The 25224-nt window shown below is 37.9% G+C and overlaps 1 protein-coding gene across 1 annotated transcript; it reads left to right on the plus strand.

Moving 5' to 3' along the window:
• Positions 1–4233: 4233 nt before the first annotated feature.
• hck (HCK proto-oncogene, Src family tyrosine kinase) lies at positions 4234–25224 on the plus strand. Its single transcript, XM_082519005.1, has 13 exons — positions 4234–4489; positions 14315–14454; positions 16522–16555; positions 17084–17177; positions 17336–17431; positions 17703–17806; positions 18299–18448; positions 18823–18975; positions 19102–19284; positions 19590–19666; positions 21523–21676; positions 21970–22101; positions 22975–25224. The coding sequence occupies exons 2-13, from the start codon at positions 14323–14325 to the stop codon at positions 23175–23177; spliced, it is 1512 nt and encodes a 503-aa protein (XP_082375131.1). The 5' UTR covers positions 4234–4489; positions 14315–14322; the 3' UTR covers positions 23178–25224.

The raw sequence follows: 25224 nt of genomic DNA on the forward strand, positions 1-25224 counted from the left end.
AGGTGTCAAGTTATGACATATAAAGCCTGCTTCCAGGTCCAAACTACACTGTGTTAAGGTCATTAAGGTTGTCTTTTTAATGTGTGTTAATGCTTTTCATCTTGTTCTATTTAATCTGAACAAGGTACTAAAATACTCAATGATCACAATTGGCCTGTCTGGGTTTTTGATCTGAATAATTACAATAATTACACCTGTATATGTCATGAACCGCTGTGTGCCAGGCAGGAGATGTGGACCCAAAATGCAGGCGCTCAGACTCAAGGTGTTAACTCAAAGTCACAGCTTTATTGGCTGGCAGGAAAAACATACAAACTAAACTAAACTGGGAAACAACAAACTAAAACTCACAGTGAGACACAGCATGAGGGACAACGCGACACTGACTCAGAGAAACACAGGGTTTAAATACAATGGGAAGTAACAAGGGGAATGAGACACAGAAGGAGAGCACAGCTGGGAGAAATCAGAACTGACGAGGCAAGGGAGTAGTAAATTGAGCACACTCACATAAGACACAGACCATCACAATAAAACAGGAAACTCAGACACAGGGAACCAGACAAGATGCTGAACTGAACAGACAGATTCACAAACAGACGGGGTGACACCATAGACAGACAGAGATACAGACGCAGACTCAGAGGCAGACCGAAGAGAACTGAAACAATAATAATCATCATAATAATAAACTAGAAAATGATAATAATAAACTTAAAGCGCTGGGTCACCGAACCAGGACCATGACAGTATGTAATTATACCTGACGTAATTACATTTGATAGGTCAGAAAAGAATCACTCTGAGGCTAAGAAAGATTTGAATGGGTGAATTAAGCTGAGGATCAGGAATTTTCAACAGCAACTAAACAGCAGAATATCAATAATGACTAACCTCATGCTGGGGATGGATCATCTCAAGTGATCTCTTGACTGAAGTTTGGATGGTTTTCAGATTTTTTTTTCCTGCCATCCAGTTGCATTTGTCTCTGCCCATTGGGAACTCTTATGCTGACTTTTATTGTGGGGATAAAAGTTCAGCTTCACTGTGCTAATGTGTTTATATTATCCTAACCATAGCTCTGTATCTAGCCACCACATAGCACACCATTAAATACCAGCTAGCCCAACTTCAGTTATCATACAAACATCTGCTTTTTAGTTTTCACTTCACTTATGTCCGAAGTGATAGCAGAGTTGTACGTTTTAGTTTTTCAGAATTCCCTCACTCAGACATTGCATATCATCTTTAGATGGAAACTAGCAAGCTAACTCCTTGCTAACTTCTAACTCCATTAAACTTCAGAAATTATGTTTTTCTTGGATGCTTGGAAGTTAAACTTAATTCTTACACCTGGTAGAGCTAGCCCTACTGATCATTTTATTAAAGATGAAAGAATTTAGACAGTATTGAGAGTTTTTTAACTCTCAATATTGCTGCTGAAACTGCTAACACTGCTAGACTTAAGAGAACTAGGGTTAGTCACTGTGGCATCATTCATTGTTTGTGAAGTCCCTTGCTGAAGCCTTGACCTGAATGTTTTCACCACTTTGCTTTTTTGAAACCAGATGTGACAAGTGAGGGGTGGATCTGACTGTCACACTGCACTCTTAGTAAATAAAGCAGTAAGGACCTATTGGATGACTTTTTATTTATTTTTATTATTTTTTTTATACTTAGAATAAACAAATTTTTCAAATTAATGGCAATTTCTGTTCAGGATTGGTTAAAACATATGTTATCGGTATCATCATTCCCATTCCCCATCTTCGGCATGGTCAGACATGACTAAAATTATATTTTTGTGTTCTATTTAACTGATACAGTATTATTCACAGTAAGTAAATAAGTGTATATTGCAAGAGTATGTTACATCATCAAGTAACCATCGAGTAGCTTCTGTACTCTATTTGCAAGTGGTAGGGGTCTAGTAAGAGCAATATTTTTGCAATATTTCTTCCTCCCCCTACCCCAAACCTCTCATCACCACAGAGTGACAACCTGTAACCTGCAGCCATTCTGAGTGCACATGTGTGGGTACAAGATGGGTTTGAATAAATTGAAACTATTGTTTAATGTTATTTCAAAACACATGTAAAAATAACCAGCATAAGGAGGAAATCTATAAAGATCAAAGAACAGGGAAATTACAATTATGCAAAATGGAATGGGAATGAAGAACTGTGTTATAACAAGAAGAGAACATCTGCAGGGACTCCGAAACTGGTCACAGAAAATATACATAGTTAAAATAAATCGATCCATTCAATTTGTGAAATATACAATGCTGTGCAAAAGAGAGGCACACTTTATTTCTTTATGTTTTGCTATGATAGGAGGAAATAGGTGTAGCCATTTATTGAAATATGTGTAAGGACATGTGAAAATACAGTAAATGAGGCAATTTACAATTATAATTATCTTGAAAGTTAACATTTGCTCTGATCACCTCTTTTAGGCAAGCTGTCTTGTAATTTCTTTAAGTAGTCTGCGTGAATAGTTCTCCAATCTTTGTGAAGAACATTTCAAAGCTCTTCAGTGGACACTGTATTTTGTTCTGTTCTCTCTCAAGACGATACCTCACAGTTTCAATAATATTGAAATCGTGCTCTATCGGGAGCCCCATCCATTTCTCATAATGTTCTATTGTGTGTTTTTCTATTATCCCAATGGAGCATTTTTCTCTTAGGGTTCAGGCTTACTTGTGGTTCCCAGTTTCCAACTATAGAATGGGAGACAGAGCCTTCAACTATCAGAAGACTCTCCTGTAGAACCAATTCCCACTTTGGGTTTAGGACTCTACTTTTAATTTTAGGCTTCAAACTTTCCTTTTTGGTAAGCTTTATACTTGGGGCTCAAGTACTGTTGCCCAGCACCTGCATGTAGGGAATCCACTGATTCGTTTTCTTAATTCTTTATCCAACTTAGTGTCCCAAGAGTAGGCAAAGCACAGCCTGGACAGGCCTCAAAATATGTCTTGATATTTATATTTTATAATTATATATTTATTTTTTATATTTATTGAGTATTTATATAAAAATATAAAAATATAAAAATATAAAATAATATAATATAATATAATATAATATAAATACTTTGACGTGACTTTTGTTTCAATAAATAAATACACAGAATTGAATGAAATGAATTCATGCTAGGCCATCAAAATTTCGATGCAATCAGAAAAAGGAGCAATGACAAGTAAAAGGTTTCGCAAAGATAAGAAGTTGTCGATTGAAATTTGGTTGTGGTAGTAGTCATTTCTGCCTAAAGGGTTCATTTGGATCTATCAGGGTGTGCAAGCTTGGTGTTATTAGATAAAGCTCACTCTGGCTTATTTTGTTGTTGTTGTTGTTGTTGTTGTTTTCCTTATGGAAAGGCCCAATAAAGATATTAAAACTCCACAACACTTTAACAAATTACCCATCAGTTTACTCTGACTGTGTCTGGGTTAATAATTTAACATTGGCTTTTCACAGGCTAAATGAGGAACTTTTCTCACTGAAGTTAATGAGAGTCACAAAGTGAAGCCTGTACCTTAGAATAGAAAAGGCTCACTACATCTGCAGTCACAAAGTCAGGTCATCCGCAGCTGCCTCTTTAATCCTTCATCCCTGTTTTTATCTAGGATCATCTTCATTCGATCCTAAGCCCCGATTGTACCTTTCTCTGTTTATTTTACTAATGTTATCCCTTTTATTCTTATCCTGATTCCCCTCCTCCACCTCCCGTCTCTGCTCGGGAGGTGGAGAGACAGAGGGAACTTCGTTTCTAATCTAATCCTGACTCTTGATTAAGGATTATAGCTGGGAGCGTTCTCTCATGTGTTAATGCTGAGCCGCTGCTGTTACCCCGGGGCTGAACCGCCTACCCCTCCTCCCTCTGCTGCCTGGCCTGCCTCCAGCCCCAGAACGACCTGCTGAGCACGATAGCTGTCAAACTACTATTTGAATACCTGTTCGAGCCATCCCGCACATCATGCAAATGTTCCTCTCGCATCTGTGAACCAATCCATCCACTCTTCCCTGTGCACAGCCACCCTTTTCCATCTGACCTGGATTAGGTTTTTAATCCAAATATGGCAAAAATGCAGGAGATGTTATCAAGTATGTAAACTGAACTGGAAATACAAGCTCTCAGTAGTTAAGAAACTTGATGCAACTTCCTGCGTTTGGTAGCTCTCTGCTCTGGAGTCCATCAAAGTATCAAAGGCACCAGCGGCTGTTTCAGCCAGTGAAACCAAGAGCACGATTGGTGTGCGCTTGTTCCTCTTTCCCCCACCTCAGATGCGTACAGCTTAAACTTCCTCCTGCAAGTCCAGTGCGCTGCGCTCCGCCGCCCTGTCAACGTGTCCGGAATGACCCACACGAGTTAGGAAGGGATGGAACTCACTTAAAAGAAATGAGGAATATTCGACACCCGCTCATCCAAATTTAGAAGATCATTTATAACCAAAGAGATACTAGTCGAAGCGACTGACTAAAGCGCGGTAAGTGTCCTGTTATGTGTTCGCTTGTGTTGTGAGTGAGAGGGTATAATGTACAAATTTTAACAAAAACACACAAAAAAGATAACGGTAGGAAGTAAAAAGGTTACAATAAAATATTTTTTAAGACTTGGAAAGTGGGTGTTTGATCATCGACAAGTTTTTAGTTTTATAAAGGCGATGCTCACTTCCAAAAAGAGGAAGTTCACGGTGCTTGACAGCCACCGCCTGCAGAAGTCACGGTGCATAAACTGCGATGATGAGCCGGTGGGCCGTGTTACCGGGATGTACAGCAGTAAAGCACCTTTATCAGAGTGTCCCGCGTCACTTTCTAAATGTGAAAATCTTTTAAAACGAGGGTCTGAAGTCCTTTACCGTGTTTGTGACAGTGCGTGTGAGTGGGTGCATGGGAGTTATTTTTAGAATGTCCATCTAGACTAAACCAGAAACAAGACTAGTTTCACTTGTGTTCTCTATTTATACACCAGCTTTCAATTTAAACGTTGAATGGGTTTAGAATCAAAGCCCCTAAAGGAAGACGACGGATATGATTGCAGTGTGGGGAAGACAATTGTTTGTATTTTCCTGCTCTTACCCCACAGACTTGCACTAAAAGAAAGTCCGGAGGTGTTAGACACACCGCAGAAATGCCGATATTACATCACAGTACTTAGTAGAGCTGAATACCTCGTCTTGTCTTGCATTAATAGGCCTGAAGTCACTTCAGCGTCATTTTTCGAAAATGTCCTAAACGGAAAATTAAAGGGTTATTGCAACCCAGTTGTTTTAATTACATTACAAAACATGAAACAATAATTTTGTAGTTAATTTGTATTCAAATTTATGTATTACACAGTCGAAGTGGAATCGATCTGTTACGTATGTTATGTATATAGCATACTGAGTTTTACATCTTTTCCAAACACGTCATTTCACATAATCACGATTTATCCTGACATGACATTTATATGAGTTAGTTTGTTAGTTTAGTTTGGAAGGAAACACAATTCTGAGACTGACTAATGACTAAACCCTCATGATGGAAAGCTGGTGTATATGCTTTAAATGTGTTAACATTAATGTATGTTAAGTCTTCGTTGTTTGTTGTTTGATAAAGATGAAAACTGAGAATCAGTCAGTACCCTATAAAGTCGCTGGGTGCAGAATTATCGGGTACAAAATGTCCCCAGAAGCCACTGCTGTAAATGAAGAAGTGACTCCGTGAAGTGGAAAAAAATGCAAATTTTTTATTGTTTTTTTCAACTGAACTTAATGTGTAACATTTATTGAACATGGTTTACAATATTCTGCTAACTGATTTTAGTTTCTCAAATAAGATGACTAACCGGTTTATATAATTATCATCATTTAAGTGAGAGTACCTCCCCTTGCTCATCTTTGTGATTCACGGTTCAGCTTTTTTAAGTATTTGAAGCAGTCTGAAGCCTGAGCGGTGGGGTCTTTTTATGAAACTTTGGACTTCTGTAAAATAAACATCGACCAGTAGAATTGTACAGCATGACAGTCAATAAGAAAAGGTCCTCTTAAAATGCTGTACACTTGACTACAGTCATTTGATCTATGAAAGATCAGTTATTAGAAGACAATCCTCTCTTACTTCAAGATTTACTGGACGACAGGTCATAAAAGCAATAAAACACAAATATTTTAGAAATCTGTTGAACTTGTTTAATACTGTACAAACAAACAGAAAACATCTCTCTAGTTATCTATTTGGCAAATGAAAAATTAATTTTTTTTTAATGTTCAAATTTGAGCAGACACATTGGACTTCTCTGAGAACTCAGAAATTAATGACAGATAACATTAAACCACCTAAACTAGATATTATTTTCAAGCGTGCAAGTTAATAAGTGCAACCTTACACTGATTATAACTTTGTTACCCAAACCTGTCATACTTGTGTGACATAATAATAAAATAAGAATCAAACCATAAATAAAATTGTTTGTTCATATAGAAAGTATATGTTTTTATTTTGTTTTATCACATTTCGATTGCCATGTGTCTATCAGCCAAATTTATTAGGTGTTATTGAGTGCCAGCAGTATACACAGATGCACAGGAGTAACCCACCAGGCTGACACGATGTCAACTTTCTTTCTTTCTTTCTTTCTTTCTTTCTTTCTTTCTTTCTTTCTTTCTTTCTTTCTTTCTTTCTTTCTTTCTTTCTGTTGGTCCCTTGCCAGGCTGGCAGGTGATGTTGTTATGGCCTGAGGCAGTCCTAAACAGCTACAAACACAGCTTGGCAGCTTTTTCATAAAAAAGAAAGGCCGCCCAACAAGGCACACATGAATAATTCCACTCCTCTGTCCCTTGAGAGAGTTTTTGCTCATGTTTGTTGCTGTAGCAGACTAGTTTAAATGTAGGATAATAAATGAGATACTTCCTTAAAGCCATGAGCATTAAAGCAGCCTGATACCTGCTCACCTGTTTACCTGTCACCTCTCAGACAGGTAAAGGAAGCAGATAGCCTCCAAATACAAGTCTGCAATAGGGTCTATAAAATGGATACATATATTTATGAATACACAGCCTAGTGTTAGGAGTGGTACTCATTTGCATAGTATATCAGTTGCTAATTCTGAGCTGGGCCTTTACACTGCCAGCCATAGAGACTGAGTCAGTTAGAAGACACAGTGGTGTTATACTGTCAACATCCATATATGATATTACTGAATAAGTATCTTAGTTTAATTGTTCATTACAAATTCTTTAAAGTTGCAATCAGAGCTCGTAATCATAAGGTTAACCCTCACTTATATGCTTTCAGAAGTTGGTATTATCAAAGTAAATCACTTGCTAGGGAGCCAATATGTTTTCTTATCTCAGATCAAAAATGCATAATTTGAAAGGCAGCATTTCTCTTCTGAAAGACACGGTGCATGTTTTCCAAAAGTGATGTCATATTATAGACGTTGCTATTGAAAAACAAAGTGCTTATTATAGAGTTTTACCGCATCATTTATGAAAGAAGAAATTATAAGTTCCTCCTTCTAATAAAAAAAGTGAATTCATAAGCAAAAAGACAAAAAGAAATAGTCAGTACAGGGTTTTTGCCATGGCAGCCTTACTTGGTCTGGTCAAAAATGCTGACAGTCAGTGGTGTCTTTAAAGTAGATGAGCCAAGCTGATCTCAGATGATAAAGTCAGATTCATCATGCTATCATGCGTCGTCTTCAAGTCTCCTTTAGCACATGTGCAGTCTGCCTTTAAAGTTTTTTAATGACTGTTTATTAGGGCCGCCGTGGTGTTTAAATTAAATACATGATGAAGAAAAGTCTCTTCTGTCAAACCATCAGTGCCCATATAATTTTTTTTATGCAGCAAAAAACAAACAGAAAGAACATTTTTTAAAAATACAGTTAATTTATTTAAAAGAAAAGATAATGAAAAAAATACTGGCTGTGATTACAGTGGGGCATTTACATGAGTTCATAAAGTCACGATAGTTTTACCACAGCGCACCAATTTGTGATGTTTTGAACTGAAATGTAACGTACAACATACGGTGATTCAGTCATCACTGGCTGTTTATCTTTATCTTAATGTAACCTATATTTATGTATATTTATGTATATATACATGACGACTCAGAGTTATGCTATTTGTTTAAGCCAATTTCCAGTCGTGATGCTAAGGTTACAGGTTCCTCGCCATAGCCTCTTTTTAACTTGAGCACATAGGAGTGGTAAAACTCCCTGCTAACTCTTTACAAGAAAGTAAGTTTACTTCCCAAAAAGTATTTTGGGACATAACCTTGTGTCAAACTCCACACTTTATCTTTTGTTGCTGTGATTAAAATCATGTTTTTCATGGGTGGAGATTGATAACTAGATATAGATTTGGGATTTCTATCATTAGACGCCATGTGTTTTTTAAGATTTTACTGTTAAAGAAACAAGGTGACTTTACAGGTTTAACAAAGCCATTGTTCCAGATAGTGCTTTTTTGAAGGTTGATGTGGTCTCGGCCACAAGCTGAGGAGAAAAAACAATAAGAGAACAGCATAGGCACAGAACTGAAACTGATGGCGTAGTCAAAGCATAAGAATTTTCCCATGAATTTGTCTTTTGTATCCCCAATAAAAGGTGAAAACAAAATTGCCATAAAAGCATTTTTTTAACCAAGTTTTTTTATTTTTTACACAACAGAAACTGATACACGTTCACATTTACACAGGATCCATGTTCATTTACCACTTATTTTTGTATACTTTGATGAGATGAATCACTAATTAGGGGCTTCATTCCTTGTCTGCTGCAGAAGTAGATGAATTATAGGTGGTGACTGGTGAGCCATTCACAACTACTACAGATGTAGTTATGTTTCCATTCTGGTCTGTGCTTCACATTTAGTGTAAACATTTGTAGGTGTGAGAATCATAACAGACGAGACGGTTGTGGTTTTGTTTTGCTAGCCTACTTTATATACACAATTTTTTATTTATTTTCTGTTTTACTTAGACTGTATTGCTACCTTGTTGTTATGAAGACCATTCTTAGAATCTAAAATCAATAGTTTAACATTTAGTGGATTAATAGCGCAATATTGATTAAAGACTTATGCAGACATGACTTGTGTAATGACTATCAGTTGCCTCAGCATGAAGTGTTAAATCTGGGGAAGCCCATAAATATATATATATATATATATATATATATATATATATATATATATATATATATATATATATATAGAGAGAGAGAGAGAGAGAGAGAGAGAGAGAGAGAGAGAGAGAGAGAGATCTTTGGCCTCTACTATTTATAAGAACAGTATCTCAGTATACTTGCCATATTGTTTAGGGGAGTGGCACCACGTGTCTGTGGTTAGAGGTCTTTCAAGATTGTCAGGACACAATGAAATTACATTGTTGTAAAGTGGTTTGATCATTTCTTTATGTATAGTTTATTTTGGACTAGTCAACATCTTTCTCTTAATTTAGTTAGAAAATATATTATTATTTCACTTAGCATAGCACTAAAGATGGTAACATAACATTAAGTTTTTATTAGGTAGAGATGGGTTAGCAGCCCAAGTCAACAGCCCCTTAGCAAAATGGATCCAGATCCAGAAATGGCAACTATTTATAAATGTATGTGGGAGGCCTAACAGCATATCTGAAGTTCATCAGTTCAGACTTTTGTGTTTTGTTTTTTTCAATGACTTCACGCACTTTGGTTGTGCTATCATTTACCGTTATATTTGTATTTCCTAAGTACTGTCAAAGCAATATATGTTAATTAGTAGTCTTTAGAAATACTTTCTTTTTGCTGGTTAAACTCAGTTGGCTTCATGTTAAGAAAAAATGACAATGACTGCATTGTCATTTTTTCTCTTATACTCTTCAAAGAAACAAGTGTGTTCTAATCAGTATGTTTAATATTTATGTTAATTTTCAGAATTCTCAGAAAACACATGAAAAAAGGAGAAATTCTCTGATGTGAGGAGTCGTCATCCCCTCTAATCCATAATGATGGAGTGGATGAGCACGCAATTTTTACCGCAGTTACATTCAACAACCTCGTTATTTGAGAAGGGTTAGCTTTTTTGGGAAATTTATTTTTCTTTCTAACAAAATACAACATCCAGGCCCTTAAGAATCCAAGGTCTTTCTATTGCAGAACTGATAATCCTCACACTCCCAGCTTTCATAACCTGGAGGCACAGTCCATTAGGATTAACACAGTTTTGCTGTTGTTCATTGACAGAAAGCTCCAAATAGAAGCTACAGTAAAGTCATTAGTGGATTTGTTTTCCAAGGTGTTCCAGTGAAGAGTAGCATCCATTTATCTGTAATGTACGGGCAGAATATAAGCACTGGGATTAACAGCAAGTTGAATCATCTGCTACCACAAAGAGTATTTATGAGATAAATCGGGTTTATAAAGCTGCCTTTAAGTTTGTTTAGATCTAAAAATGTTGCGCACAGCTGTAAAGTGGCCCCATTGTGAGGCCCTAGCAGGGCATTTTAACTGTCACCATCTTGCCGTTTTGAAACCAGACATGACAAGCGAAGGGCTAGATCTGAATGAGAAACCCTGGAACACCGCGGTAGCTACGTGTCACAAAATAAGGCCCGCTCTAAACAATGCACAGCTTTATCTGTCTTTCTGACTCTAATGGGACCTTACTTCATGAAAAAAAATTAAAAGCATCAAGGGTTTGTTTTTTTAGGCAGACTTTAAATTATCCAAATGAGTCACCCCTCGTGAAAGTGTTTACAGAGATCTGCTTTCCCATACACTTCTGCACAATCTGACTTTTTGTATTCTAAAGGCCATTAGACCAAATTCATGCATTTATGCTTCACATTTAATCTTTTATTTTTTTTAGTGAAAAAAAATCCTGTAAACCATTCACTATATCTGCAATAAGCTACTCTTAGCAAATTGATCAGTTTGAATTATCTGCAAAACAGATCTTGTCTTTAACTTTAGAGCTTAATTGCAGTAGATAACTCTTGGAGAAAAATGTTTTGCTGTTCTTTTTATTGCATATTGAGTGTTACAGAGATGTAAATGAAAAAGTCGTTTCTGTGTTCATAATACTTTGAATAGGATAAGCAGCTTTTAAAGTTAAAGTCACTGTGATGCTTGTCAGCTCTCACCTACTGGTAGCAAGGGCACAGCAACAACTGGGCACCCACACAATCAGACTGATATTATACTCTTGTAAAGATTCTGCACGTACTGGCGATGAGACATATTTAGGATATTATCACTGGATACAGTGATATTAAAATTATGCTGCAATGTGAAGCGCTGTCAGGACTTCATGCACCAACATCCCAGCCTGAGAACTGAGGTTTTTTTCCACTTTTGCTGGCACTTTTGATTCAGGCTGTGTGGACGAGTTGGTTTGTCTTTGAAGTGTCTTGTAGGTGCGTCATATGTGGGCAAGACACTGACAGTTGCATTTTCACAGAGTAAAAAGCTCTCTTTTACTGTTTCGCTAATTTTAATTTTGCATTAGTAAAACTGCGGCACCATGACTGTTCATTATCTAGAGGTATTGTACTGAGAGTTTTATTAAAGAAGTCAAAGAGGCCTCAAGTAGACATCTGAAGAGGAACAAGGTTTGGAGCAGAGAAAAGGGGAAGTAAATATGTTAACGCCACCAATTTTGACCTCAGTAACACCACTTCCTGTGTCTAAACATTTTCCATTGCTCGCCACTGTGCATAATTGACAGTATGGTAATTATTGCTGGCCATAATAATCTGCAGCTTCCAGAACAGATCAACAGCCAGTTGGAGAAAACATGAAAAATTCTGTAACCGCTGATGTTTTTTGCTGCTTTGTGGCTTTTCTGTTTAGGCTTCCTTTGCTCAGGGCGATAATCTGCCTCTCTGAGGTGGCGGGAGATCAGACATGAACAGCTGTCTCTCTTGTGTCCTCTCTATCTGTGCATGTGCTATCAAACACAGTGTCCATCTCCTATCACAGACTCTCTCTTTGTTCTTGTTCCTGTAAAACTTTGTTCCATTTATCTGCATGCACATTTACATATACAGACATAAATGCGCTGAAACAGTGTGATACAAGGATGCATTCCCTAGATGTTACAGATGAATAACAGAGACTTGTGTGGAAATTATTTTGTTGGCACATGACACAGAAAGACTTACTTGCCAAAACTGCAAACATCATCAAGTGAGTCACGAACATGTGTGAGAACATATGAATTATTCAGAATAAACAGCAGTAGTGTGGAGTTCGCAGAAGCCTGCAGTGTGTCAAAAACATTTACTCATGGTCATCTGAGTTTTAAGGCATCTTTCTCTTCTCAGTCTACCGTCTGTGGCGACACATATATCTTCACATGCTGTTTTCCCACGTTACACACCCAAAATGAGAGAATTTTCTCAGTACATTTACAGTAAGAGCAGTTGGGTTGAGATAATGTCTAATGCTGAGTTTTGGTTTGGAGTCCAGCCTCCCGTGTTCAAAGTAACATTGGCCCATCCATTCACCTCAGCCACCCCCCTGAGTTACTTCTCTTTTCTTTTATCCACATAGCAAAAACATGATACATGAAGTTTAATTGTGAGCTGTGATGAGGTATTGGTTGATTTTAGTTGTTTCCTGTGTGGACAACCCTATTCGGCAGTAAAAACCAAAAATTAACGATTGTAATCAAATTAATATTCGGCTTATATTTACAAGGAAGGATCTGGATTTACTTTAACTAAGCGAAGAATCCTCTGCAGTTCTTTCAAAGGTCATTTGAGAAATAATTTATTAAGCTTATATGTGTAAGAGAAGCTAGCTAACTCTTTACACCAGACCTTCCCAAAGTGTGGGGCCCGCCCCCTAGGGGGGGCGCAGAGCCATTGCAGGGGGGGCGCTGCATGAAAAGGGAATTTTTTTTTTTTTAAAAAACAAGGCTTGGACACTGCTAGCACGGGGAGCCAACACAAACGCAAAGCAGGAGATGAAGCATAGCTGAATATGTTTCCAAACCAACTTTATTTTAAGCCAAAGACTAGAAAATATGGAGAAGCATATCTTCCCTTTGGTCTCCCCTGCAGAATTGGTCTTTCCTTCGTCGGGAGCACACCTGGGCTCTTCAAATCATGGACAAACAGTATTCCACATTCTTGATTTTTAGTTCACAAACACTTGTTGTAATGACTAACTACTCCTGACATTTTGGAGATGTTTGCTCTTTATACAGTAAAGTTACAGTGGGATATAAATAACATCAGGCTGATCCTGCCAGTTTGTTCCCCCTGTCTAAATCAGGACAAACAGTATCCCACAGCTGTTTATGTTTTTAAACTCATTTTGCACAGAGAGGCATTTTTTTGAAAAATTTATTGATAGCAATGTTGAACATTATTACACAGGAAAAAAACAACTACATGTAAAATAATCAAACCGTGACGCCTCTGCCTTTCTAAATAGAGGGACAGAAACTGTGTTTATATGTAAGCGTGTAAAACCTGAAGATAGAGACAAAATACTGTTAATCTGACTATCTGCCATTCTGCAATTCCTCTCACGTAAACAATAACGTGGCGCACAGCGTGAGGTGAAAAAAGGCACATACCTTTAACGTTGCATGACGAACTCTGTATTCCTCGTCCACACGTAAACGCAAAAAATGAGTTTTCATTTTTCAGTGATTCGAAACGCCGTTTACGTGTGGACGAAACAGCTGCGTTTTCAAAAATACCCGTGTAGGTGTGGACGTAGCGTAAAAGAGTTAGTAGTTTATTTTATTACTACCTGCAGTTTACTTGTATTTGCTTAATTGTTTACTAAATGTTTGAGGTGTGTAATTAACCTCAATTGAGCAAAATATGGATGTGTGTGTGGGGCGAACATTTTTCTGTAAAACAAAGGGGGGGCCAGCGAAAAAAGTTTGGGAACCACTGCTTTACACATTTATTATGAATCTTGTGCTTTTTAAACATCCTAACTCCTTCTGTGTACGAAAAGCTAGAATCATATTGTTTGTTGCCGTTTTTGATACTAAAATTCCACAATTCTTAAACTATATTAATTTATTTTGCACACTCCACTCTCCTCTGAATAAAACCAATACAATGCTGTGTAAAAGTAACTGTCCCTAAACTGGCCATTCATGCTCAAAAACCCTCCAGTGTGGTTAAATTAAAACAATTCTGCAAAGAAGAACTGGCCAAAAGTCCTCCACAGTTATCACAAATGCTTGATTGCTGTTTTTCTGCCAAAGGTTGCACAACTAGTTATTAAGTTTAGGGGGCAAATACCCTGAAAAATGCTGCTGATGTCCACACTTTCACATCTTGCTGTTTCTCCTCTTGTTGTTATCTTGCAGAAGGCACCATGGGTTGTGTGGGCTCAAAAAAGGAGCAGGAGCCTCACAGCAAAGGAACGGGTAATGATGATCTGCAGAACCGAGCACAGACTGCCCACTATGTCAAAGACCCAACCACAGGAAACTCTGGGAATAAAGCTGTAAGTAGTCAATTTATGTCACAGCATAAAGTGTTTCATATTGTTAGCCTGCAATTAGCCTCTATTGCCTCCACTGGCTATATGTTAGGTTCTACTAGATGACGCACTTAAATAATGTTAAATGTACTGTAAAAGTATTTACTGGTCTAACTCGCAACAGTATTAGCAATATAATTTTACCATAATTGTTGACTGAACTTGGGCTGGAGTCTATCCCAGCTCTCATAGGACAAGGTACAGGGTACACCTCTGACAGGTGGCCAGTCCATCACAGAGACAGAGACAGACAGCCATTTATGTTCACATTCACTCATACCACCAATTTTTGATCATTATTTACCTTAGTCTTAGGTTAGACCCCAGTCACACAGGCCTTTTTCAAAGGGCCTTTTCCAACCAATATGCAAGTGGTTGAAGGCAGTCATTATGAAAGCATCAATACAGCTCAGTAACCCTATTGTAACCACCATAAAAAAAAGCTGACAAGTGATTGATTGGTGTGCTGCACCAAAAAAAAATCCTGCTTTGGTCACCAGGTGATCGCCTTAGTCACCCAAAGGTAACAATAGCAGGTTGTCTGCATGCACGCTGTAGCACCCTCTTTGTGACCAGTGAGAGGCAGCAGCCACTCACCAACCAGTTAAGGAATACGCAACTTCCCCTAGCAAGTGACTGTTGTAGCTACTTAATGCTACTGGACACTTTAACCCAGTGGCTTTTAACTTAATGGTTGGCCACAAATGGAAAATGATAACATACCATTATTTTTCATATGTACATTCCGTTTTCCACGTAATGTAATTTTTTTTAGAGAAGCGCTTGATAAATGTACCTCTTTTTCTTTAATGTTTGACATCTTAAAATAAACAACAGCTGGCAAATAAGTGCAGTAGCTCGGAAGTAGAATCAAACTGAAATATATTTGTAGTAAATAAACAGAAAGTACTTTCGATTTTTTGTTTTGGTCCAAATAAAAGGGGCAGACAGATTTTTGGCTTTAAAAGACAAATAATTATTATTCATAACATATTACAAGTACTACTTTACTTTAATGATACAGAAGAGTAAGAACACATTTCACTGATTCAGAAGTGATAGGAGTCACTTCTCTTGTGCTACTCAAAAAGGATATATGCGTGACAACACACACTCTTAACTAGCCTGTGACTTGTTGTGAGTTTGCATACCGGCCAGACTTTGATCTGTGGCACGGGTAAGCAGCAGTGCTGCGGTCGGTAAGTGCGGTTCTTCCGGCTACTGTTTCCTGTGTACTGACTATAACATCTCTTTCACCCTTAGTCAAGAAAGAGGAAGTAACAGAAGAAGAAGCAGAGCACAGCAGTCAGCTAGGAGATGTAGAATGAAAAGGGATAAGACAGCTCTCGACTTGCACATAGTATTCTTTTACAGATGTCTAAATATACAGATGTTACATCTACACGCCTGGTTTCTACATAACTCTGTTTATTTTTATCATTGTAAAAAAAATAAACACTTTGTGTCAAAAACTGTGTGACACGAAGAGCCGACTTACATGTCAGAAACCTCAAACAAAATTTACTCTGTACCACATTTAGATTTCTAGATTTGATATGATAAAGTCCTTCCTTCCTTCGAAATGTGTGTTTTCAGTAACATGCCTCCAGCATGGAGTTTTAAAAAACCCATGTAGAATAAGAACCAGTTATTTTATTGAAGCACATTAATGTGCTCGAACCTAATGGCCATGAGGCATGTGACAGCACTTAAGCTATGTCATCACACACATTCAATTCATAACCCAATTTTATGGATTTCAGATAACTTTGATTTCATTCAAATTGTACAGTAGTTTATTGTTATTGAATTTGAAGAGAATAACTACCATGATGTGACATCATAATACCACCAGGAAGTGGGTGGACAACAAGTCCAATTTTTAACTAAAAATTAGACTTGTTGTCCAATCCTACACTAGTGTTTTGTGCAGGATTTGTAATAATTACTACAGCTTTAAACAATTTTCTTGTAGATTTTGAAATGATTATTTGAAAGAACTTACTTTTTTTTCTATCTGTCTTTCCACAGGCCAAAATGCCTTCCAATGCAAACATTGCAGATGGTGAGTCTCACTCTATACGTACAGCAACACTAACATGTCGGGACTTCATTCCACATCTTTTATTACAGTAGCACGTTTAGCCAGTTACAGGTGTTTTCCTTGCCATCACAAATACATGTCACAGATATATGAGAATAGATATGTCACATTTAAAAAACCAAGATGTAGGTCAGTGTTGGTTAGATGCAGAAAGCTATGTCTTTTATGCCAGAAAGAGGAAGAAGACTCAGCGTGTGTGTGCAGAGCGATAACCCCTCACACTGCCTCACCACGCAGGCCTTCAAAACTAACCCTATTGCTATTATTATCAAGCATACAAAGAAGTCAGTCTTGTAGCCAGAAAACGGTGAACCTAGTGCTGAAACAAACAGAACAATCAGTCGCTCTCACATATTAGGAGTACTGGCCAAAAACCTCATGCACATAATTTAAGGTGACAATGAAAAAATGAAATGAAAAAAAGTTTTAGTCTGCACATGACAGCAACAGTGCATGAGGCCTTCCTCTGCTTTCTTTTTTCTGCTTTAGGGGAGAGTATTGCCATGGCACTGTACGACTATGAGGCCATTCATGAGGGAGACCTTGGCTTCAAGAAGGGAGATAAGCTGAAAATCTTAGAGGAGTAAGTTCAACCACAAAAAAGATGGTTTATATTATTTGCGGTTTGAAGAGTTATCAGGTTGTTCCGTGTTCCAAATTTAGTTTGGGGACTTGTGACACTTCTGACTTGCCATGTTTCTGTTAAGTCTTCACAGATGCTGTCTTTTACTCTCTCTGCAGATCAGGCGAGTGGTGGAGAGCTATGTTAATCAGTACAAGTCAGGAAGGCTACATCCCCAGTAACTATGTAGCCAAAGATACTCTGGAGGCAGAGGAGTAAGCAGACTCACTCTGAACACAAAAACACACATGCACACACACTTGTGTACCATACTAGTAAAACGAATAACATGACATAGTGTTATTACTGATAATAGGGAAATGAGCATTATGTAAGCTAAACATATTTAAACATATTTAGATGTCACGTTTTTAAACTGAAAATGAACTTGGTAACACAGAAAACAATATGAAGGTAAAATGAGGGCATATACAAAATAGCCGCTACAAGGTTTCAGTACTGACTTATCTGTTTCCTACTGTTAAGGTGGTTCTTTAAGGGCGTAAGCAGGAAAGATGCTGAGAGGCAGTTGCTGGCCCCTGGGAACAAAATTGGATCCTTCATGATCCGAGACAGTGAGACTACCAAAGGTAAGTGATGTATATTTGAGAAAGACACTCTTTGTTCTTTTGTTGGCTAAGAGAAGAAAGTTGAAGCATGGACCAAATCGTACATTAAAATAATAATATTAATATTTCTTTGTAACAAAGGACAGTATATACATGGGCTAATTACTTGTTAATGTTAATAGTTAGTTTTAGTTAGTTTTAATATTAGCATTTAGAGTCATAACTATAGAAGTGATAAAAGGATACTTTAGCAGACTTATATTTCATTTGAAAATGAATGCTATGTTTCCAAAGTGTCTGAAAACTAGACATATGACTTCCTGTTAACACTAGCGTGAATGAAATTAAAATTGTGATGGAATGTCCATGTGATGCTCACAGCTTTTTCTGTTTCCCTAAATGAAGCAAAAACAAGAGAAAAGACACTCCAGTTCAAGCTAGACCTCTTGTGTGTTGCTTTAATTTGCTTTGAACAGTCCCTGTGGATAAGATGCTGTTTCTCCTTTTCCACAGGCAGCTACTCTCTGTCTGTCAGGGACAGTGATCCTCAGTCCGGTGACACAGTGAAGCATTATAAGATTCGTACACTGGATAATGGAGGATTTTATATCTCTCCCCGCATCACTTTCAGCACCCTGCAGGAACTGGTCAGCCATTACAAGAGTGAGTTCTAGCTATCAACCAATCTCACGCTCTAGTCCAGTGCTGACTCATTCAAACTTTTCACAGCTGTGCTCACAGTGTTTTAATAGCACAGTTAGGTTATCTTCTGTTTGCATTGAATTGCTGACGTTGGGACTTCTTGGGGGCGGCCAAGCAGCTCCAGCTTAGTTTGCATTCCACTGAACATTATTCTTATAGTAGTGCAGAGCACACTCTGCTGGCCAACTTTAATATGGCAGCCTTTGTGGAACATTGCATTGCTCTGTGACGAGTACTACTATCATGATTTCTCAATAGCATTATTTCTTATTTTAGACTTTTCTACCACAGAGGTACAAAATCAAATTGCTAAATATTCATTCTGCTACATACAGAGCAAGGAGATGGTCTCTGCCAGTCCCTGACTAACCCATGCCTAAGTCCAAAACCTGAAAAGCCGTGGGAGAAGGATGCATGGGAAATCCCAAGATCTTCACTCAAACTGGATAAGAGGCTCGGTGCTGGCCAGTTTGGAGAAGTGTGGATGGGTGAGATAGATCTTCATCATTGTAGAATCCATTTGTTTATTGTGATGTTAGATAGAAATCCATTTCCTAAACGTAATTTTTTGTTTGTTTGTTTGTTTGTTTGTTTGTTTGTTTGTTTGTTTTAAGCCACATACAACAAACACACAAAGGTAGCAGTGAAGACCATGAAGCCTGGCAGCATGTCAGTGGAAGCATTCATGATGGAGGCCAACCTCATGAAGACTCTACAACATGACAAACTGGTTCGACTTCATGCTGTCGTCAGCAAAGAGGAGCCAATCTATATTATCACTGAGTTCATGGAGAAAGGTGTGTGTGTGTGTGCCTGAGTGTGTATTTGTACATGTCCACATGGGCTATTGATGTCAGCGATTGCTGCAACATCTTTGAAAAGTGTTTTCCCATGACATTTACGTTCAAAATGTTTACACTATGTTACACTAAAAATGAAGGGAGATGCTCTTTGCTGTGAGGTAAAAGAACATTTGAAAAAGATGAACTGATCATAGCTAATACAAGCAGTGGCTATAGTTAAAATGGGTGATAATAATAATTATCAGTTTAATAACTAATGCCATCTGTTTGTTAATACTTTTGCATTTGTGTGCCTACAGGTAGTTTATTGGACTTCTTAAAGAGTGATGAGGGCAACCGAGTCCAGCTTCCAAAGCTCATTGACTTCTCTGCTCAGGTGAGAATATATTGGTCACATTCAGTACTGGTGCTTTTGCAAGCTTGTCCCACCTGTTTCCCTGGTTTTCTGGCTGTAAATGAAACTTGTGTTTGTATGCAGTGCAAAGCACACGTCCCAATATTAAAATCATTTTCAAAGTTCAGCTCTTGTGTTGATGTTCTCTGTGAGAAATTCTAACTGTAAAACTGAGCAAAGTAAAATGATTAAAACTCCCTGAAGGATAATGTAATGGTGCTGGCCTATCAGTAACACCGAACAAAATGTTCCAACCATGTTTAGTCAATGAAAAAAAGGAAATATTAACTACAAAGAGGAACAATGAAAGAAGAACTACAGGTTACATTGTGCTATTGTGCTGAATATTTTAAGAATGAATGTAAATCTTCAAAAACAGACATTTTCTGTTACACATCAACAGGCTAAATTCAAATTTTCAAGCAGCTACCATTTCTTTGAAGCTAGTGTGCCTTGAGAATATGTGCTTATTTTACCCTAACTGGCTAGTTTACTGTAATTACCATTCCACTTAAATCCTATTTAGTTTTACCTACATATCACCAGTTTGTGCTAACAGTCTTTCGCAGTAAACACAAAACAAACACACTCACCAGCAGCTTCTTTAGTTACGCCTTGCTAGTACTTGATTGAGTAATTAAGGCAGCTCCGAATGCTGCCTTAATTATTTGTGGCATAGATTCAACAAGGTACTGGACACATTCCTCACAGATTTAGATCTATATTGACATGACAGCTTCATGCAGTTAAGCAGTGGATCTATGATCAAAATCTCCAGTTTCACCACATGCCAGAAGTGCTCTATTTGATTAAGTTCTGATCACTTTGAGGCCTTTTGAGTAGCCTAGAGTGAACTGATATTGTAAAAAGCAGTTTGAGATTATCTGCAAGCAGATATGAGAAGATACACACACTATAGTCATAAAGGCATGGTCATGAGTGTATGAATGTGTGTGTGAATGGGTGGATGACTGGATGTGTAAAGCGCTTTGGGGTCCTTAGGGACTAGTAAAGCGTTATACAAATACAGGCCATTTACCATGCTTAGCAACAACATTTTAATTAGATAAGCAGTGGTGGTTAAACAGTGCTTAGTTAGTACTAAAAAACTCCTGCATGACCTGCAGCCTGTTTCCTGTTTTTAGCTGACAGCTGTGGCATATAGTATGAAGTGGTTTTTGCTACAGTAGCCCATCTGGTTCAATATCTGTGTGTTCAGAGATGTTCTTCTGCTTACCATTTTGTAAACAGTGGTTAAAGTTGTTAAACTTCATATCAGTTCAGAGCAGTCTGGCCATCCTTCTCTGACTTCTAACTTGACATAGGCAAGCCATTTTTGCTCAGGGAACTGATATTTTCTCTTCTGCACTAGAGAGGGTAACGTGGGAAACCCCCAGGAGATCAGCAGTTTCTGAAATAGCCCATCTAACAACTATACCACCTTCAAAAAGAGTGAGACATCCAGGTTTTTGCAGTTAATCCGTGGGGGTGCATGCATATTTGTTGCTGTTGCTGTTGAGGTGGTTCCTATTAAATACAAAGAACAGAGAGAGAAGGGGAAGGGGAAAAGGTCACCTACTTTGATTAAATCATACCATGACTGATTTTTTCAAGTTTATTGATCAGATAGCAAGAGAGGCTGATCTTATCAAGCAGTAACACAAAGGTGCTAAAGGGAAAGAGTACCCATGTGAATCCTCATGCATATTATAGCAAAATATCTGTTGCTATTATTACCAGCAGTAAAATGAACTGAAAGAAAAAGGGAACAGTGTTTCCTTGCCAGTGATATTAATTTTTGGCAACAACTTTTTGTCCTCTGTCATTTTTGTTTCTAGATTGCCGAGGGGATGGCCTACATTGAGCAGAGGAACTACATCCACAGAGACTTGAGAGCTGCCAACATCCTGGTCAATAAGGCTTTGGTGTGCAAGATTGCCGACTTTGGCCTGGCTCGTATCATTGAAGACAACGAGTACACAGCCAGGGAAGGTACAGCGCAATGTTTCCTATTACAAAAGATCCGGGCAAGTATCGTCCCAGAACAGATGGAATAGCAGCAGTCACAGTTTCATCAATCAAAGGGAAATGACTTTGTGTCAGTGAAATATCAGATTACGACCCAAATGACAAAACAAGCAGAGAATGACGATAAGAGCGACTTACCTCATGGTTTGCACATTGTAAACATGTCACCAGGAGATCCGTATCATTAGGTGACAAGTGATGTCTCACTGTCAACATTAGTTCCTATTCTAACTGGGTTTTCAATTATTTCCAACCAGGTGCTAAGTTCCCCATTAAATGGACAGCCCCTGAGGCCATAAACTACGGTTCTTTCACAATCAAATCTGATGTCTGGTCCTTTGGCATCTTGCTGACTGAGATTATCAGCTATGGGCGTACACCATACCCTGGTAAGTGGAAAACACAAGAGTTTGACACAAATCCCATGAAAAGCAGGACATTTGCACAAATAGTTGGTAAACAGGAGAAGCTTACTTGGTTAAAAGTGGCCTACTAAGACAATAAATCTAACAAGCTAGCATGGGATTTTTTGAATATATAAACATGGCTGTATAAAAAGTTAGAATGTTACTAGAGATATTCAACACATGACTTTATACTTAAGGAGGACACTAAAGAATCTAAAGAATGTTAAAAAAAAAAAACCCAGACACATTGTATTAAAGAAGATGAACAATAGTAGTGTTCTTGCTCTGATAAACACAAAGTTGAGGTAGACAACAGTCAGGTGGAGCAGCAATTTCAGAGGCATGCTTTGAATAACAAATCCTGTCTTACTGTATGTACAGTCTGTGAACGAGGAAGTGCTCTAATGGTATCTATCAGATATTGCTAGCACTTGCTTGGTAGCTTCACTGGCAGATTGCATTCTTACTATACTGTAATAACAAGTAGGATGCTAGTTTAGGTTAGCAAGTGACTTCTTTAAGTTCCTCTTAGTACAACTAAGATTAAATAACAGTTCATTCGCTGCAGCCACGTCACCTTGAGTGGAAAATTATAACATAGCTGCCTTAGTTTGGAATGTTATTATCATGAAGGGAGAAGCTATCCATAGGCGATAGATAAACCTATCCATTAACAAAGACAGAGATTTTCCATAAGTATTTTTCTTGAGTCCATCCTGTAGTTTTTAGTCTGAATCAAAGTTGTTCATCGACCAACTAATCAAATGAACTATCACCTTCACCAAAGCACTCTAGATTGTCTTACTCCTACATTAGTCCTCTTCTTTTTACTTTTATTTGTTCCATTATTTTCAGGTATGACCAATCCAGAAGTGATCCGCCACTTGGAGAAGGGCTATCGAATGCAACGTATGGATAGCTGTCCCAAGGAACTATATGACATCATGATGGAGTGCTGGAAGAACAAGCCTGAGGACCGCCCCACCTTTGATTACCTGCAGAGCGTCCTGGAGGATTTCTACACAGCCACAGAGAGCCAGTATCAGCAGCAGCCATGAGGCTAATGTTTCAGAGCACATCCATTCACACCTACTGTAACTTCTACAGGAAGCAATGCAGCTCAGGTCACACACACATATATACAATCTCTACAGTTCTGTCTATCTGCGTCTCAATCTTTTTCTAATTTATAAACATATAATTCTTAGTAATAAGGGACTGTACAGCAATTATAGATGCATGAAAGTTTTCTTTAAGGAAGCAGTCACAATGTAAGATTCTTAATTTTGTTAATAGTCCCACAGGTTTGTTATATCTGCAGCCCCCGATATAATAAGTGATGCACAAACACATCCATCATTTGTACCTGTAATCATTTTTTTGTAGTCATTTTATTACAGACTGGACGTATCATGGATTACTGTAAGGAAGTTGAATGTTACGCACAGGACACATTGTCTGACATTTTGGGAGGGGTGAGTTGTATTACTTCACTTTGCAGGCGAGGCATGGGTTAGAAGGACCAGAAAGAGTCTCCTGAAAAGCGTATTTCCAGAAACTCTGGAGGAATTGCACAAACCAGACAAACCTCCCCCCTCAAAGTCCAGGAACTCTAGATTCCAGGAACTTTAGAGGTGGAGCTTTCTGTTTTTCAACCTTTCTGTTTTCTAAAATAACACCAACTTGTCAGGACTGGAGAAGTTTGTGGCATAGCTCTTCAAAATGTTTCCATGTGCAAGCAGACTAGTTTGCCTAACCAAAAGGAGATCTAGAGTGCACCAATGCATGACGTAACCTTTTAGTTCCTTGAAAAAAAGATTCCTGGGTAATATGTATATGCACTGCACGTGAAGAGCGCCTGCAGAGTTCAGAAGAGCAAGGACAAAAGAGTGAATTTGCAAGAGGCAGAAAACTATTTTATTAAACAAAAACAAACTATAAATAGCCCTGCGTGTTTTTGTTCTTATCAGCACTGTAATTTGTGTACAGTCCCTAACATCGAATGCCTTTGAAGGGTTTTTTTAAGCTCACATTAAACCAGACTCTCTCACTCACAAAATATTATGGTAGCACAAACATGGCCCCATTCACAAACACCTGGAGATTGCTGTTATGCTCTAGCGCACATTGTCCAGCCATCAACCACAACACAGATGTTCACAGGAAAATGTGTTCAGCTCTAATAAAACTATAATAAAACAAGCAATCCCACCACTGCCCCCCTCCTCCCATAAAACTGTGGTGTTTCACAGGAAAGCGGGTATTGTCTTGCTGATTCTGCTTAAAAGCACTATTTATACTTTTCATTATGCTGTGGATTTAGCATTACTTCTTTATAGTGCCTTTTGCAGTGGATCTTTCTTGCAGACTTAATGTGTACGATATATTCTGTATAGACATTGATATATATGAAGAGATGCAAACATTCAGGCTCTTTAGCTAATGATGCTTGTTGATTCCTGCATGTTTCTCTTTTATTACTTAAATTATTGAGAAAGCAGTGCATAGGTACATTTCACATTGGACTTTTTTGCTAATTTTATGATCTGAACGCCATTGTATCTTCAATGGAAGTGTCTTCCTAACAGCAAATGCCTTTTATTTTCGTTTTTGTGAAGGAACGATGACTGCTTTATTTTATTTACATTATGTGTCTCATCTTGAAAATAGTAGATTTCTTGCACAATACAACAAGCATTTCTTTTGTAGTTGATCAGCAATAGTAAATCATATACTAAAAGCAATGCTAAGTTTACTACTTGAGTGGTTCTAATGCATTTCAGGGGCCCCAGATGTCAGAAGAGCTTTTTTGGGGGGGGAGTAAGATTTAACGATTTCATGCTGTGACAAATTTAATGCCATTCATAGAGTGGGGACTGTGAGCAAAACATATGAGAGCTTTTTTTTCTTATATAAACAGGTATGATTCATTTACAATGATGACTAAATCATTGCTAGCACTGTATATAGTTATATTCACAAAGTTGAGTATACTTTAGTGTTTTTCTTAATTCTTCAATATAAAGCCCTTGTGATATTTGTGAGATGCTTGATTCTGTCAATGCAACTGTCATGAAATGGAATAAACTACTTTAAAAACTATAA

This window comes from Aulonocara stuartgranti, assembly GCF_965226115.1.
Source record: "Aulonocara stuartgranti genome assembly, chromosome: 20".
Taxonomy (NCBI): Eukaryota; Metazoa; Chordata; class Actinopteri; order Cichliformes; family Cichlidae; genus Aulonocara; species Aulonocara stuartgranti.

Excerpts from the sequence above, each read along its gene's own strand:
- hck (XM_082519005.1), top strand. The coding sequence starts at position 14,323 with ATGGGTTGTGTGGGCTCAAAAAAGGAGCAGGAGCCTCACAGCAAAGGA. Across the intron at positions 19,285-19,589 it reads CACTGAGTTCATGGAGAAAG|GTAGTTTATTGGACTTCTTA; the intron begins GTGTGTGTGTGT and ends GTGTGCCTACAG. Across the intron at positions 19,667-21,522 it reads TCATTGACTTCTCTGCTCAG|ATTGCCGAGGGGATGGCCTA; the intron begins GTGAGAATATAT and ends TTTTGTTTCTAG.